Consider the following 14,929-nt stretch of genomic DNA (forward strand, 5'->3'; position numbering starts at 1 on the left):
CCCTTATGTTTGAACATGGTGTTCGTTATGGACAATCCATGACGAGCACAGAAGTCCAACAACAGAACACCATTCGGGTTCAGATCAGGGGGGCCGTTCCTCCCAACCACACCCCTCCAGGTCTCACTGTCATTGCCCACGTGAGCGTTGCCCATGCCTAAATTTCATAAAAAGAATTATAGGGCTTCAGAGGTTGTGGTCAGTATTGATCATAAAAGACTCCCAGAAAGGGGCAATTCCATCCAACTACATTCCAATCACCTGCCTCTGTACAGCATGGAAGCTCCTGTCAGGCATCATAGTGGCTAAAATGAAGTACAGTACATGAGGGAGATACAGAAGAGAATTGGCTCCAACACCAGGGGAGCCAAGTACCAGCTACTGGTCAATAGAACTGTAGCTCAAGACTGTAAGACCAGACAAACCTATGAACTGCCTGAATTGACTATAGGAAGTCAGGGAGTCAATGCCCCACATATGGATACTGGAGTGACTGAAACTGTACAACATCAACAGGGTACTAAGAGCCTTCATTGAGAACTCAATGGGAATGTGGACGACAACTCTGGAGGCCAATTCAAAGCCAGCTGCACAAGTCAGCATCAAATGTGGCATATACCAAGGTGATGCCTTGTCTCCACTCCTGTTCTGCATGGGCCTGAACCCTCTCAGCCAGATGTTTGCAAAAAGTGGCTATGGATACTGGTTTCAAAGTGGAACAATCATCAGTCACTTCCTCTACTTGAATGACATCAAGCTGCACGCCAAAAGTGAGTGAGACATCAACTCACTGATCCTCCTCACCATGATAAACAGCAAGGACATTGGCATGTCATTCAGACTTGATAAGTGCAGTTGAATGGTGTCCAAGAGATGCACGATGATCACAACTGAAGGGGTTGAACTACCTGAAGACAACATTGCAGATGTCCGGGACAGCTACAAGTACCTTGGACTCCCGCTGACAAATGCCAACCAGGATGAGGTCATAAGAAAGTCAACCACAACCAAATACCTACAGAGAGTAAGGCAGGTCCTGAAGAGCCACCTGAATGGTAAGAACAAAGTCCAAGCCATCAACACATATGTGGTGCCAGTCATCAGATACCATGCTGGTATAATAACCTGGTCAAAGGAGGAAATAGAAGCCACTGCCATCAAGACACAAAAGCTCCTCACAATAAACTAAGTCCATCACCCTGAGACTGTACACTAAGAGAAAGAAGGGAGACAGAGGACTAGTGAGCATCAGATCTACTACACAGGATGAAACAACCAGGTTCCTGGAGTACATCAGGAAGAAACCCCCCAATGATGATCTGCTAAGTGAATGTCTCAGGCAGCAGAAACCCAAAGTGGAAGAAGAGAAAAAGGAACCCTCATGGAAAGACAAGCCCTGGCACGGCATGTAACATTGGCAGATGGTGGAAGTGGCTGATATCAACAAATCCTACCAGTGGCTAGAAAGGTCTGGACTCAAGGACAGCACATTTAACGCCATAACCAAGTGGTTGGAATAGTGTACAGGAACATTTGTACCGAGTATGGCCTGGAAGTCACTCAGTCAAAGGGGGAGACTCCACCTAAGGTGGTGGAGAATGGCAGGGCTGAGATACTATGGGACTTCCAAATACAGACTGACAAACAGATGATGGCTAACCAACCGGACATTGGGGTGATCTATAAAATACATAAGAAAGTAGTGGTGGTGGATGTAGCAGTCCCAAGTGACTGTAACAACAGGAAGAAGGAGCACGAGAAATACCAAGGGCTGAAAGAGGAAACAGAGAAGTTGTGGAGAGTCAAGGCCTCAGTCTTGCTAGTGGTCATTGGAGCACTCAATGCTGTGACCCCTAAACTGGAAGAGTGGCTCCAACAGGTCCCAGTAACAACCTCTAAGATCTATGTCCAGAAGAGTGCAGTCCTAGGAACAGCTAAGATACTTGGTAGAACCCTTAAGTCTCAGGCCTCTGGTAGAGGATCCAAGATTAAAACAGTTTTCTGGCATTAGTCTACACAATAAAGTTTTTTTTTACCATTTTAACTTTACTGATCAAGAGTATTCCTAGTAGGTCCATTAATTATGATCAAACTGAAAATCCATTTAATTTCCAGGTTGTAATCCAACAAAATAGAAGCAAAACCAAGGCAAGTAAATACCTTTGCAACCCACTGCAGGGGTCTGATAATTCCAGAGGTAAACTGTAGTACTTGTAACAGCAGTACTAACCAAAGTCCTGTCTTCAGATCCCAATCCAGGCTCTGGTGCAGTTTGTTGAAGCTCTGGAGAGCGGCTACAGCAAACACAGGAACCCCTACCATAACCTAATCCATGCTGCTGATGTCACTCAGACCGCCCATTTCCTGATGCTACACACTGGACTGATGGTAACATCCACCCACCCACACACGTGCAATGTATTATTTATCTGTTGCTTAGACACGATTCCATACTAAACAGAGTATCCTCACTGTAAGATATCAATCATCATAACAATGGAAATAACCACAGAATCCTGTCTGCCTGAGGCCTCTAGAGATGGTAACAATTTGAACTAACCTGCACAGTGGACTGTGTGTGTTTGCTGTGTGTGTGCAGCACTGGCTCAGTGAGCTGGAGATCCTTGCAATGGTTTTTGCTGCAGCAATTCATGACTTCGAACACACAGGAACAACTAACAACTTTCACATCCACACCAGGTAACATACAACACAGTTTGTTCTACAGCACATAAAGGTAACTTTGTTTTCTCAGTTAATAAACTGTGATATCATACAGCATGCTCTGTGTTTTGAGTTTGTGTAAAAATATATTCTCCTTTTAAAAAATTTCTGCCTTTGACAGAATAAAGCAAGATCAAAAGCAAATCTGCTGGAAGATTTTGAGAGGTGCTAAAAATAAAGCTGGAAGGATTCATATAGATGTTTAGATGCAATATAAGCTGTTTCATCATGGGAACTAGTCTCTTTAACAAGAGAAAATTGAGACAAATGTGTTGCTTTTGAGAGTTAGCTACATGAACTCCAGCAGATCCTGAAGTGTGATTTATCTGTCTGTCAGGTCAGAGGTGGCCATTCTGTACAACGACAGATCAGTGCTGGAAAATCATCATGTCAGTGCTGCCTACAAGTTGATGGCAGAAGAAGACATGAACATCCTGGTCAACCTGAACAAAGATGACTGGAGGTTTGCCCCCTCACACCTTTGAACAGCTATCTTTGTGGTGACCCTCAACACATCAACAGCTCTGTGTTTCAATGATCTAATATAACTGAGCCTTCTCTAGCCTAAACAACCTACCCCCTCCATAAGGCCCCCCCCCCACACACACACACACACACACACACACTTACACACACACACACACACATATACTTGTGATGTAGTGTTGCAAAACCCAAAATGCTGACACAGGGGTGGAGGAGTTGAACAAAAAAAAATCTAACCTCATTAACAAATATAAAAAGGCTGGTGAGGCAACAAACAAAAATCCAAAGAAAATCCCCATGGCTATACAAGGAGTTGGATACATAAACCTGAAGTAAACACAGAGGAATACATGCGAACATGGAGCAAGCAAACATTTGGATCCTGGTGAAAAATTAAAGTCTAAAAAACAAAAACTCATCTGTGCGTGACAGCCCTGGGCCAAACAGGCAAGAGATGAAAGTTCAGATGGATGGACCTGGAGCTATTCACTGGGTGCTGGATGTCTTTTTAATAAATTCCATCTGTTTTCATTGAACATTCATCTTAAAAAAGCCACTGAAGAAGCCACTGATAACCACCTGCTACCAATTCAGTACAGCTGATCAGCTTTCCATGTAAATTTTACACCAGGCTTGCTGGGGTAACCTAACTTTCATGGGAGAATTGAACAAAAACACCCACTGGCTAAAATTTACAATCTGATTGGTTGATCAAAATGTCTGCTTGAATTTACATTCTTATTTTAATAAGTTGGGGATTCTGACATGGAAAAGAAACAACCTGGCTGAAGAAATTATGCTCAGAGACCACACACAAACATTTCTGAATAAATCTACTTGTTTTTTTTTCTTTCCAACACAATACTTTTCCAACACACAGCACTTAAATAAAAACAAAACAAACTTGTGTTACATTGTTACATTATTGACAGCGATTATTTTCATTTATTTGATAAAAATGATTGAAAGAAAGTATTTAAAGCTGAACTTAGTGTTTTGAAGCCAACATCAGTTGAAAGAAAATCATAAAATATGCTAATTGTAAAACAATTTAAAAAAAGAAAATAAAAATAAATTGTACTTTTTAAAAAAAATACTGAACATTGAAGAAACCACTTGGGTGTTTTTGGCTTTTTCCGTGACACCCCCAGAAGTGTGATGTCCACTGAGCAGCTGAGGTTCACGAGCATTCAACAATTCATCCTTGAGTGGATGAATACCTTTACAATAGTTCAGTTCATTGGAATTAATTGTTCAAACTAGACAGAAAATACCACTGGAGTTTCATTTTTTGGCTTCCCAAAAGATAAAAACCTTCTTCAGACTTGGATCCATAAGCTCTGATGTGGGAATTACTATCAGAACTCAGGTTCGGGCCACTTCAAAGAGAAGCTCCACTCTAACCCTCGTTAATGTGGTGAACTGGCTTCATGCCAAAAAACAAGACCTTTTACCATAAGCAGTCTTAACTATTTTTAATTTTAAAAGAAAGGCAAATAGACAAGAGGACATCACCACAGAGAAGTAGATGAGAAACAGGAAGTTTTACTTCAAACGTTATGTGAACGCAAGCTGTCATTAAAAGATATGAGCTACCGACCTGGCATCCTGAGATCAATTTGTGATTCCGAGCAGTTTTTTATTGATGGAAAAATATAGACAATCCATGTGTGATTAAACAAATGTCCTAGTCTGAAACTGCTGTTGATTAGTTTACTCTGGTGTGAGAGGTCATAAACGCTACTCCCAGGTGGTCGTTATGTGCATTTTTTTGTTGATCATGATGGTCCTTGTGGTCGTCAGAATCTTAATCTGAAGATTTTCATCTGATTCTGGAGATCCAGCCGTTGGTTCAGGTTCATACTGGTATGATTGTATATCCATTACTCCCACAAAGTCTTCCGGCACTTCTTCATATACAAAAAAGGCTTCTTCTTCAATTTCCACTAGTAAACAACTGGACAGTGGTGGCGTTCTTGGCTGGCTGGGCCACAGCGCACGTCATGAACCTAGAACAGCAACTCTGTCCCACAAATCACCCACTTCGGAAATTATTGACTAAAACGCTAAAACAAGTTATTTAAGTTTTAGGTCAGAAAAATGGGTCCCTGGAATGTTGTATCAATGTGTTTGACTAAATAACATTCATGAAATATGTCAATTCCTTAAGATTTGACTTCAGTTCAGCTTTACCTTTGTTTTTTTTAGTTCACTCAGTGTCTATTTCATTATATCCTTTTTTCCAGCCACTGATAATTAATCCTATTCAGTACCAAACATTTTAAATATTGTAAACAAATTATTCTTATTTTGAATCAGATCTTAGCCTCTTTTAAAACAATTATAAGACCAGTTTTTTGCATGGACCAAAGGCCTTGTTAGCAGAGTTGTTTAGCACAGCAATTTCATCACCCAAGTATTTTCATTTTATTAATGAGCTCAAGTGTCTCTACTCTAGTGTTGCTGCATTGTCCTGCCTTCTGTCTGTGACTTATCTCCAGTTACGCTCTGAGTTTTAGTCTTTGATGAGTTCTCCTGTTTAGGTTTGTTTGCTGCCACAACAGCCTTTTGTTTTCTTAATTGTAAAAATGAAGTTTTAGTTTCCTTGAGCTCCTTGCATCAGCCTGAATTCCCGGGTCTATTTTAGAAAAACACTTCACAAACCCTGACAATGAGAGAGCCAAGCAGACCAAAACAACTCATAATAAACAAGATCAACCAGACCTGAGCTACAATACTTGCTAATCAAGAAGACCACTTCTAACTGATCCAAAGACAGTGGGTGGTGAAATGATTTGGTTGGTTTGGTCTTTGTGAAATCTGAGCCACAATCAATCTAGAGCAAAACCACTAACTAAAACATACCCAGATCTCGCCTTTAAACAAAGTTGTGTTCAGAGGATTTCCTCAAGGAACCATTTTAGAAGTCTAAACCCCAACTGGTCTTCATAAAGAAACTGGCACAGTTGTGTTTCCATCAAGTCAGAGGGCATGATTTAGACATTTTATATAGAACTTTGAAAAAGTCTTGAACCGCTTCATGTTTCTTTGGCTTTTGCTTCAAAGGAAACAGACTTTACCTTTACTTTACTTTAAGTGGTCTTGAACAATTTTTAGTCAATCAGACTTTTTTATAAGCTTCAGCACAGTCCTTAAAAGTGACCATTTGGTCTCTGCCAGCATGGTGTGCAGTGTATCCCAAAATAAATCATATCTTCCAAAATAAACATAAACAAACAAGGTTATAAAAACTGTACAATAAACTACATATGAAATTAATCTGAAACATACAGTAAACAAGACCTGAGAGATGCATCATGAATGCCAAGTTTTTAGCTAAAAGAATTTTGGGAATGGTCTTGTTGTTGTTGTGGCTATAGCTAAAGATCTGGGAACAAGTTGTGTTTCTGCAACAAGCTGACAGTCACAAAGATCCCACACATTCAGGTTAAAATGAGTTATATGCTAAGCTGTGTGTGATGTGCAAAGGCACCCCTATTTCAGTTTTTAAGTTTTTGTCCCATTTTTAAGACAAAATAATCAAATAGTCTTTGTTAAGTGACTTTCCAATCAAATTGAAATTAATTTCTCTCCAATTTTTTTCCCTCTTAGCTACAACTTTTCTGTGGCCCTTCGCCCACCAACTTCGAGTTTGTGATCTCCTGCTCCTTAGTGATTTGTAGATAGCTGATCATTTATATTTAACTCTGTCTCCTTAAGTGATCATTGATTCTTTTGCGGTATGGTTATCAACAGGGAACTGAGGTCTCTGGTGATAGAGATGGTGATGTCCACAGACATGTCCTGCCACTTCCAGCAGATCAAGACTATGAGGAACACCCTGACACAAACAAACGGGTCAGTACTGCAGCTGTGTTTTCTGGATCACTGTTATGTTTCAGCTGCAACAATCACTAAAATCAACAGATTAACAAAACAAAAGTTCAGATTCCAAAATGTATGTTCATACATTCTGAATCTGAATGTAAGTTTTCCTCTTTTTCATGTTCTCACAAAATATTTTGAAGCTATGATAAAATTTTGTCATTACTACAAGACACAAAACAATCCTTTTTATGTTAGTGTTCTCATATTTTGTCAATATGACAATAATAAAATAGTAAAAAAAGCTTCTTGTTTTAAGCTGAGATACTGATTTTGGGGCATATCAGGATGGTTTTTGAATAAATTTGAAATATTTCATTATTTAATTTATAAAAATTAAAACAATGTTTAAGACTGGAAAATATTTATATATTTGCCAATAGACCCTGTGCATCTGAATCGTGTGTTTGTGTTTATCCTTTATGTTGTACAGTAAGATTTCTTTGTTAGTTTATCATGATGTGTGATTCCTGTTAAAAGTGAAGAAAAAAAATCCCTACAGTCAACAAACAGTTTCTTCCTGCTTGGCAACAGGCCATCCAAATTGTTAGGGGGACATTCTGTTGTTTCAAAAAACAAAACTAAAAAAGAACATACCAGAACACTGTGTTGCTTCTACTGACTGAACGGATTAGTGTGGTTCTCAGATTGTTTCTGCAGGAACCCTGGTGGAGCTCTAAGAACATAATAAAACTTGACAATCTAGAAAAGGCCTGCTTCTTTAGTCAGTAGTAAATGCTGTATATGCTGTATTTTAAAATAAATATTCAATCAAATCTCAACACGTTTCCGAAAATACAAAGCTATAAAATATACTATAATTGAGTTTGTTTGTTTTTTATGCTAAATGTGTCACTTTGTTTGTTGAGGTTGAATCACTGAAGTCTATCATTTTCACATTTTGCAGTTCTTTGAAGATTTGTATTCACCAGGTATCAGCGTACATGTCTGAGAACAGACAAGGTGTCTACATTTTAAAGATTTTTAATAACTATGAGTGATTGACTGATTGGGCTGTGAGTTTGCGTGATTTACAGAGAAACCACATAAACATCAGTGAACTTCACAGGTGGAAAATTTTATTTTCACAAAATAAAATATTATGTGATGCACATCTTACCTGTGTCAATTTATTACATGTTTAATATGTTAATGTGCTCCAATGTGGTGGCGTGTTTTTTCATAAGGGTTCACATATGGAAAATAAATTCATGTGGTTTTTCTGTAGGAGTATTTTGTACCTTATGAGCTGGAAAAATTTGAATTGTTATTGTTGTTATTTTGTGAAAATGGCAAAAGCAATTTTTCCTCTGTATCACTTGAAACAAAGTTTATTTTAAACTTGAGTCCACAAGTAGCTGATGTTTTTAAACTTATTGAAAATTAAAGCCTGAACTGACTTTAAAATTAGGGCATGTGGTGGACATACAGGAGCTGGAAAAAAGATGATGAAACACTGAAGTCTGCAGCTGCAGTTACACATAGGCTTCAATACACAACTGTAGTTATTCATTCTGTGTCTGAGATCTATCTATCTAAGCTTTAAATATGATAAATTATTACTATAATTTTTTTCTTGAACTTGTAAGGTGGCACAAACCATTATTATTTTCGTTCTTGCTTACATTTTTGGCAGAAGTTTAGTATTTAAAGTAAATATATTTTTACTACAAACAAATTGTCCCATTTTTCTTAAACCAGCCACATAGTCTGGATATTACGCACTGTTTCTTTCTTTATCTTATCAAATTCTACTCATTCTCTGTAAGACCAAGTTGAATTTAGGATTATGTCATGTTTGAGTAGGATATCATATTTGCTTTAGTTTAAGGCCTTTGAATATACAGGGAGTTACCCACCCATCCATCCATCCGTCTGTCCATCCATCCATCCATCCATCCATCCATCCATCCATCCATCCATCCATCCATCCATCCATCCATCCATCCATCCATCCATCCATCCATCCATCCATCCATCCATCCATCCATCTTCTCCCACTTATCCACAGTCATGTCACAGTGGTAACAGGTACAGGAGGGACTCATATGTCCGTCTCTTCACTGGTTACAACTAATTGCCAACAGTCACAGCCAAGAGAGATACTACCATTAGTTATAATTTGTAAATGAGAGAAAATAAGACAAACTAAAATCAAAGCATAATAGTGCAAGTGCCTACATCCATTGTAAAGTTTCATTATTGATGACATAATCTGTAAGTTTACCAATCATAATTGTATTGTATGTTACAAAGCAGACTGAAAAAATGCAGATTAAACACTCCAACTAGCATTAACTGACTACTAACCAGCTTAGAAACAAATCACAAAAAGAACAGAAGTCCCACCATAATACTTGTTCTGGATGTGCAACAAATATTTTTCATTCTGTCCACTAAATCAACTCATCAACAATCAAACTTCTGAATTTAGATTCTTTTAATGTATGAAAAACTCATGAATGCTGCTTCCTGGAAGACTTGTGTGAGACTGGTCCATCTGATGGACACAACCAGATCAACAGTGGGAGTTTGGTGAAATGGCCCAACATAAGGTACTGCAGGCTGCTGGACCATATGGACCACTGCGTCTCTGCAGGGGCTTTCACAGGAGCAGTACTGAGCAGACCAATCCAGCTTCTCCCTCCCTGCTTGTCAGTCCTCTCGGAGGTGAGGAGGAGTTGGGTTGGGGGTGGGCGGCTGTCACGCTTGTCGCCTCACGCTTGGATGAGATTTTAGGGAGGACGCTGTCATCAGCCTGTCAGCAAGCTGGTACTGCCTGTGTTTCTAATGCTGACTGTATTCTCTGCAAACTACAACAAGAACACACCACCATTTACTGAATGTACTGTAGAAAGGCAAACTGTCTGCTTTACCGTGCAGTCCTGCATATTTTTACTTTCAGTTTTTCTAATTTGTTGTTTTGGCTTTAGCTTTTTAATTTTGTGTTGCACTAAAAGTGCTTTGTTGTATCCTTCCAGTATAGACAAAGTGAAGGTTTTGTCTCTGATGCTTCATGCCGCTGACATCAGTCATCCTGCGAAAACCTGGCCACTGCACTACCACTGGACTCACAGTCTGATGGAGGAGTTCTTCAGACAGGTACACAACTGTAATTATACAGTTTTAAGGATCCTTTTTAATATAATACAGTTCCTAAGTCTTCTCCGCACTCATAATCTCACACAAACCCCAAAACAACACTCAAACTGGTCCTTATAAACAGTCAGAAAACTTGAGGCTCTTTCAGGAAGTCTTTATATTATATTTGCAACACAAAACGTAAAAAACTTAATATTGTAAGAGGTAAAAAAGTGCTGTGATTACATATAAGTGAAACATTAGATGACAACTGTCTGGTGCGTTTGGTAAGTCTATGGTTCCAAAACCTTTCAGCTTTTTACTCAGAAAAGCTGCAGAGACTTGTGACCTTGATAATTACAGTTTGATTGTTTTATTCTGCAAAGTCATTTAAGAAAGAGCCTTGTTAACAATTATAATTTTCTTGTGTATTCATTATAATTGTTTTTATTGCTTTACAGCAGCTGAGGCTAAATACATCATTGGTAGGGTGAAACAGTGTGCCTAAATCACGGTTCTTTCCTTACCTCTGTACGAGAGTCATGATTCGGTACAGCAGAAAAAAAACAAAAACAAATGCCAAATGTTTTGTTTGTTTGGTTGGTTGGTTGTCTTTTAACAATAACCTTACCAAATGTAGAAACAAGCAATTGCTAGTGGTGAAGCCCTGGCAGATCATGTACTGCAGGATTGTCAATAAGTAACTTCACTTTCAAATAAAGTCACATTGTGCTGTTTTTTTCATCCAGTCTAATCTGTAAACAGTGTTCTACAAGCCATTCATAAAATAAAATGTTCAATAAATTTCAGAAACGTACATCTTTCTTGAATTTAGATAACGTCACAAAAAGAAATAAAACAAAACAAAAACCCAGAAGTGTTAGCTTCAATTAGTTTGATCTTCATGCAAATAAGAACAGAATAATCTTACAATCTGAGAATACAAAATAAATAAAATGTGAAACACTCAAACTTAGGAAAAACTATGCTTGATATCAGGAATATCAGAAAAATGCACAAATGGCTTGCCTTAAATGGTTTCAAAGCACTGATTAAATGTTTTATGATATACAGCTTGCCATACATGCAGTTCTCATCACCTTCTATAACTGTCTGTGACCACAAAGCTTTTCCATACATCTGATTTATAAAACAGGCAGGTCTTCAAATAATGAATGAGCAACACATAATTATTTTGATCTGAGAATACTTTTGTATTGGTGTGTTATTCTGAACCAGCCATTCATGTTTGACTTATGTTTGAGATAGTTTCTTACATTACTTCTTTTCTGTTGAGACTGTGAACAAAATGCAGGTAAAATAAACATTTACACACTTTTAGATGGGATCAGTGATCACATATGACTGATATATTTATCAGCCGTTTCACGGTACTTGTTCCAATTGCTGTACAGTGACCGTTAGAAACAAATGAGCTTCACTTATTAAGTACTTTTCTGGAACCCTACACGCCACAATCACACATAAATGAAAAAATAGAGGAAAAATTTGTCTTTCCCAAGGACTCTTTGGCCTGTGATGGGCCAAGCCACGCTTAAACAATCAACTCTACAATTGTCAGCCAACCACTCTCCCTTATTGAGCCACAGCCACCAAAATACATGCACCATTACACCCTTTAGCCATGGACTATAATTTCTAATTTGATATCATTAGATCTTCTCAAGATCACAGTGAAGTGTCGACCCCAAGTTTGGGAACTATTGTGTTAAGTATTAATGAATGACATATAAACATATCTAAATAAAATGACATTCAGTTTGATGAGTTACAGTACTGCTTTTAAAAATTGTATACATTTACTGGAGTCCAGGTTTAATACTTAGTTAAGTGTGGAAGCTTAACCTTCTGTTCTAAAACAAGAGAAGTTCAGTTATTTAGAAATGTGATAAATGAGGGCCATAAAATATTCTGATTGAGAAATGTCTTTATATTAGTAAAGGTCAATTTTAGGTTACTTTAAAGATAGGATTTTTCTTAACAATAGGTATGATGGTCTTTTCCAATTAGGTCCAACACTAAAGGTGGTGGAAAGGCCTGTAAACTTCAAACATTTATGTTTGTTTAGATTGTTCTGGAAATATAAAAGACCAACTGTTTGTTGTATTTTTCAGGCTTAGGGAAAGAAGGGGTATGTAAAAATGCATACCGACTTTATCTGAGCACTTAAAAAGACACCTAATGTTAATTATGGACTATTTCTTTTCCAGGGAGATAAAGAAGTGGAACTTGGTCTCCCTTTTTCTCCTCTCTGTGACCGAAAAGCTACCATGATTGCCCAATCACAGATAGGTATGAAAGAAAGACATGACAACCACCATGTGTAACCTGATTGTTTTTTTTGACTGATAGACACAATTAATTCTAATTTAAGATGAGTATAAGCTTATGTTTAGTTACTGCATTTTCACCTGCTCTCAGTGCTTTTCATACTGCACCCTTGTATTCAATCTGATCTGTTCTGGTTGCAGGTTTCATCGACTTTATTGTGGAGCCGACTTTCACTGTTCTGGTTGACACAACAGAGAAGGTGATTGGTCCACTGATAGAAGAGGACAGGAAGGCCAAAGAGACAGGAAACAGAAGGTCCAGGTACTTTAACTACACAGTGAGAGGAATGTACAGTGGGAAGCAAAAGCATTCACCTCCTTTGGCATTTTCTCTGTGTTATTGCCTTACAACCTGGAGTATATAAAGATTTGTATAACATAACTACCACTTTCCCTCAAGAATTTTTCTCTATTTTGTTCCATTCATGTTCCTTTAAACTCTGACCTACGGTCACACAGCAAATGGCTAAACATGCTGCAACCACATGAATGATGCAAACTCCAAATCACAAAAATGAATGCAAAGAAGAAATGCTGAAAAAAAAAAAATCTGCAATCACAGAAAATAGACATAAGCAAAAGGAAAAACTGCAAAAACACTGACCCCCCCCCCCAAAAAAAAAATAAAATAAAAAAAAAATAAAAAATTAGCAAGTAAGACAAAATCTGCAAACTTACTCTACAAAATAGAAGTGCACCATGGCAATAGGGGGACTTGAGGTTTGATATTTGTGCTCCGTGGGTTCACCGGTGTCTTCCTGTTTGACTGCTGGCAATGGGATGTTGGTCAGCCCACCTCCAAAGACGGAGGTTTGCTTAGGGACCATCAACAAATAACCAAACCAATGACACTTGAAAAATAAAAATTAACTAAACTTCATGTCATGTGAACTTTTGACCAAGCATTATTGTTGAATTGTTTCACTAGACTGGACAAAAAAGACACACCTAATTATATCTGATTTTAAAACAATATTTTTAATAATTGTTTTAAAAAACTTGAGTGATGAAAAATTTATGTTGAACTGTTTCATTTGACTGCAGTAATAAGACATATCCACCTAAATTTCAATTCAAACAAAACATTTTTGTTTTTCAAGTATCACTGATCCGGTTATTTGTTGATGGTCCCTAAGCAATGGGAGCACATGGAGGTGGGCTGACCAACATCTCACTGCCAGCACCGGGTCAAACTGCAGGAAGACACCGTTGACGCTACAGAGCGTGAATATCCAACCTTGAGTCCCCCTAGTGGTCTGGTGCACTTCTGTTTTGTAGAGTACGTTTGCAGCTTTTCTTACTTGCTGGTGTTTTTGCAGCATTTTTCTTCTGCATTTGATTTGTATAGTTTGCATCATTCATGTGTTTGCAGTGCATTTCTCTGTTTGTAGTGCGTTTAGCTGTTTGGCACCTGTCAGCCGCTGTGCTAACCAGTTTTCCAGTACCTGCAGATGAAAATCATTTCCACAGCATAATACTGACACCACCTTGCTTCACTGTGGTGGTGGTGTTCTCAGCATGTCATGTTCTTGACCGACAAATGTTTAAATTTAGTCTCATCTAAAAACTGAACATTTTTTCACGTTTGGGGAATCACCAATATGCCGTTTGACAAACACCAGTCTATCTTATTTATTTATTTTAACCAAAGACCCTTTCTGAGCAAACCTTCCAGCTTTGTGCAGCCTTTAGTGGCCCTGCAGACAGATACTCCTACTACTGCAAAAGAGTTATCTTTGACCTGCTGCTTTTTGTATTACTGTCCACCTCTTCAAACAGAAAACTTTGATGGATGACCCTTATTCTTGGCTGGTTTGCTGTGGTGGCATAATTTTTCATGTCCTAATAATGGATTTAATGTAACTTTGTGGGATGTTCAGGCTTGGAATGTTTTTTTTAATATTCCAATCAGTATCTTCTTTACTTCTCTACACTCTTGTCTCTGACCTGTGTGGAGAGTTTTTTGGTCTTCATGTTGTTTTTTGCTTGGTGGTAGCTCTTACTACTTAGAAATGTTAAATGAAACAGTTTATGGTTTGAAAGATGATGTTTTATATGAACTATGCAGGTAACAAACTTCAGTCATGTTTCATTTCCATGAGTGGCCCTTTGATTCCTTTAAATCAAAATGCCCTTCTGGAAAAAATTGAAACCCACTGCTGTTATGGATGCTGTCATTATTAACAGAATATAATCCATTTTATTAGAGTGTCTTTTTAACATAATAAACAGGTTGTACAAATTCCTTAATAAGCAACACTCCAACACTCTTTTTACTTTGTAGTTCTTCATTTATGCATACATGCAGTGTTATTATCTCTGTGTATGATTACCGTGGTCATTCCTGATTCCGGTGTTGTAATGTCATTAATATTGAGGCTAGATGTGGTGGTGGTGTGGGT

At 38.0% G+C, this 14,929-nt stretch overlaps 1 protein-coding gene across 1 annotated transcript in view; it reads left to right on the forward strand.

Moving 5' to 3' along the window:
• LOC108243554 (phosphodiesterase 1A, calmodulin-dependent) overlaps nt 1-14,929 on the forward strand; it is a 66,587-nt gene that overhangs the window by 46,053 nt on the left and 5,605 nt on the right. The window contains exons 7-13 of the mRNA XM_017429085.3: nt 2,248-2,388; nt 2,600-2,700; nt 3,062-3,187; nt 6,967-7,068; nt 10,077-10,197; nt 12,408-12,489; nt 12,669-12,789. Coding sequence (XP_017284574.1) covers nt 2,248-2,388; nt 2,600-2,700; nt 3,062-3,187; nt 6,967-7,068; nt 10,077-10,197; nt 12,408-12,489; nt 12,669-12,789 — 794 coding nt within the window. The remainder of the gene's footprint in view (nt 1-2,247; nt 2,389-2,599; nt 2,701-3,061; nt 3,188-6,966; nt 7,069-10,076; nt 10,198-12,407; nt 12,490-12,668; nt 12,790-14,929) is intronic.

Source organism: Kryptolebias marmoratus, linkage group LG6 (genome assembly GCF_001649575.2).
Source record: "Kryptolebias marmoratus isolate JLee-2015 linkage group LG6, ASM164957v2, whole genome shotgun sequence".
NCBI lineage: Eukaryota > Metazoa > Chordata > Actinopteri > Cyprinodontiformes > Rivulidae > Kryptolebias > Kryptolebias marmoratus.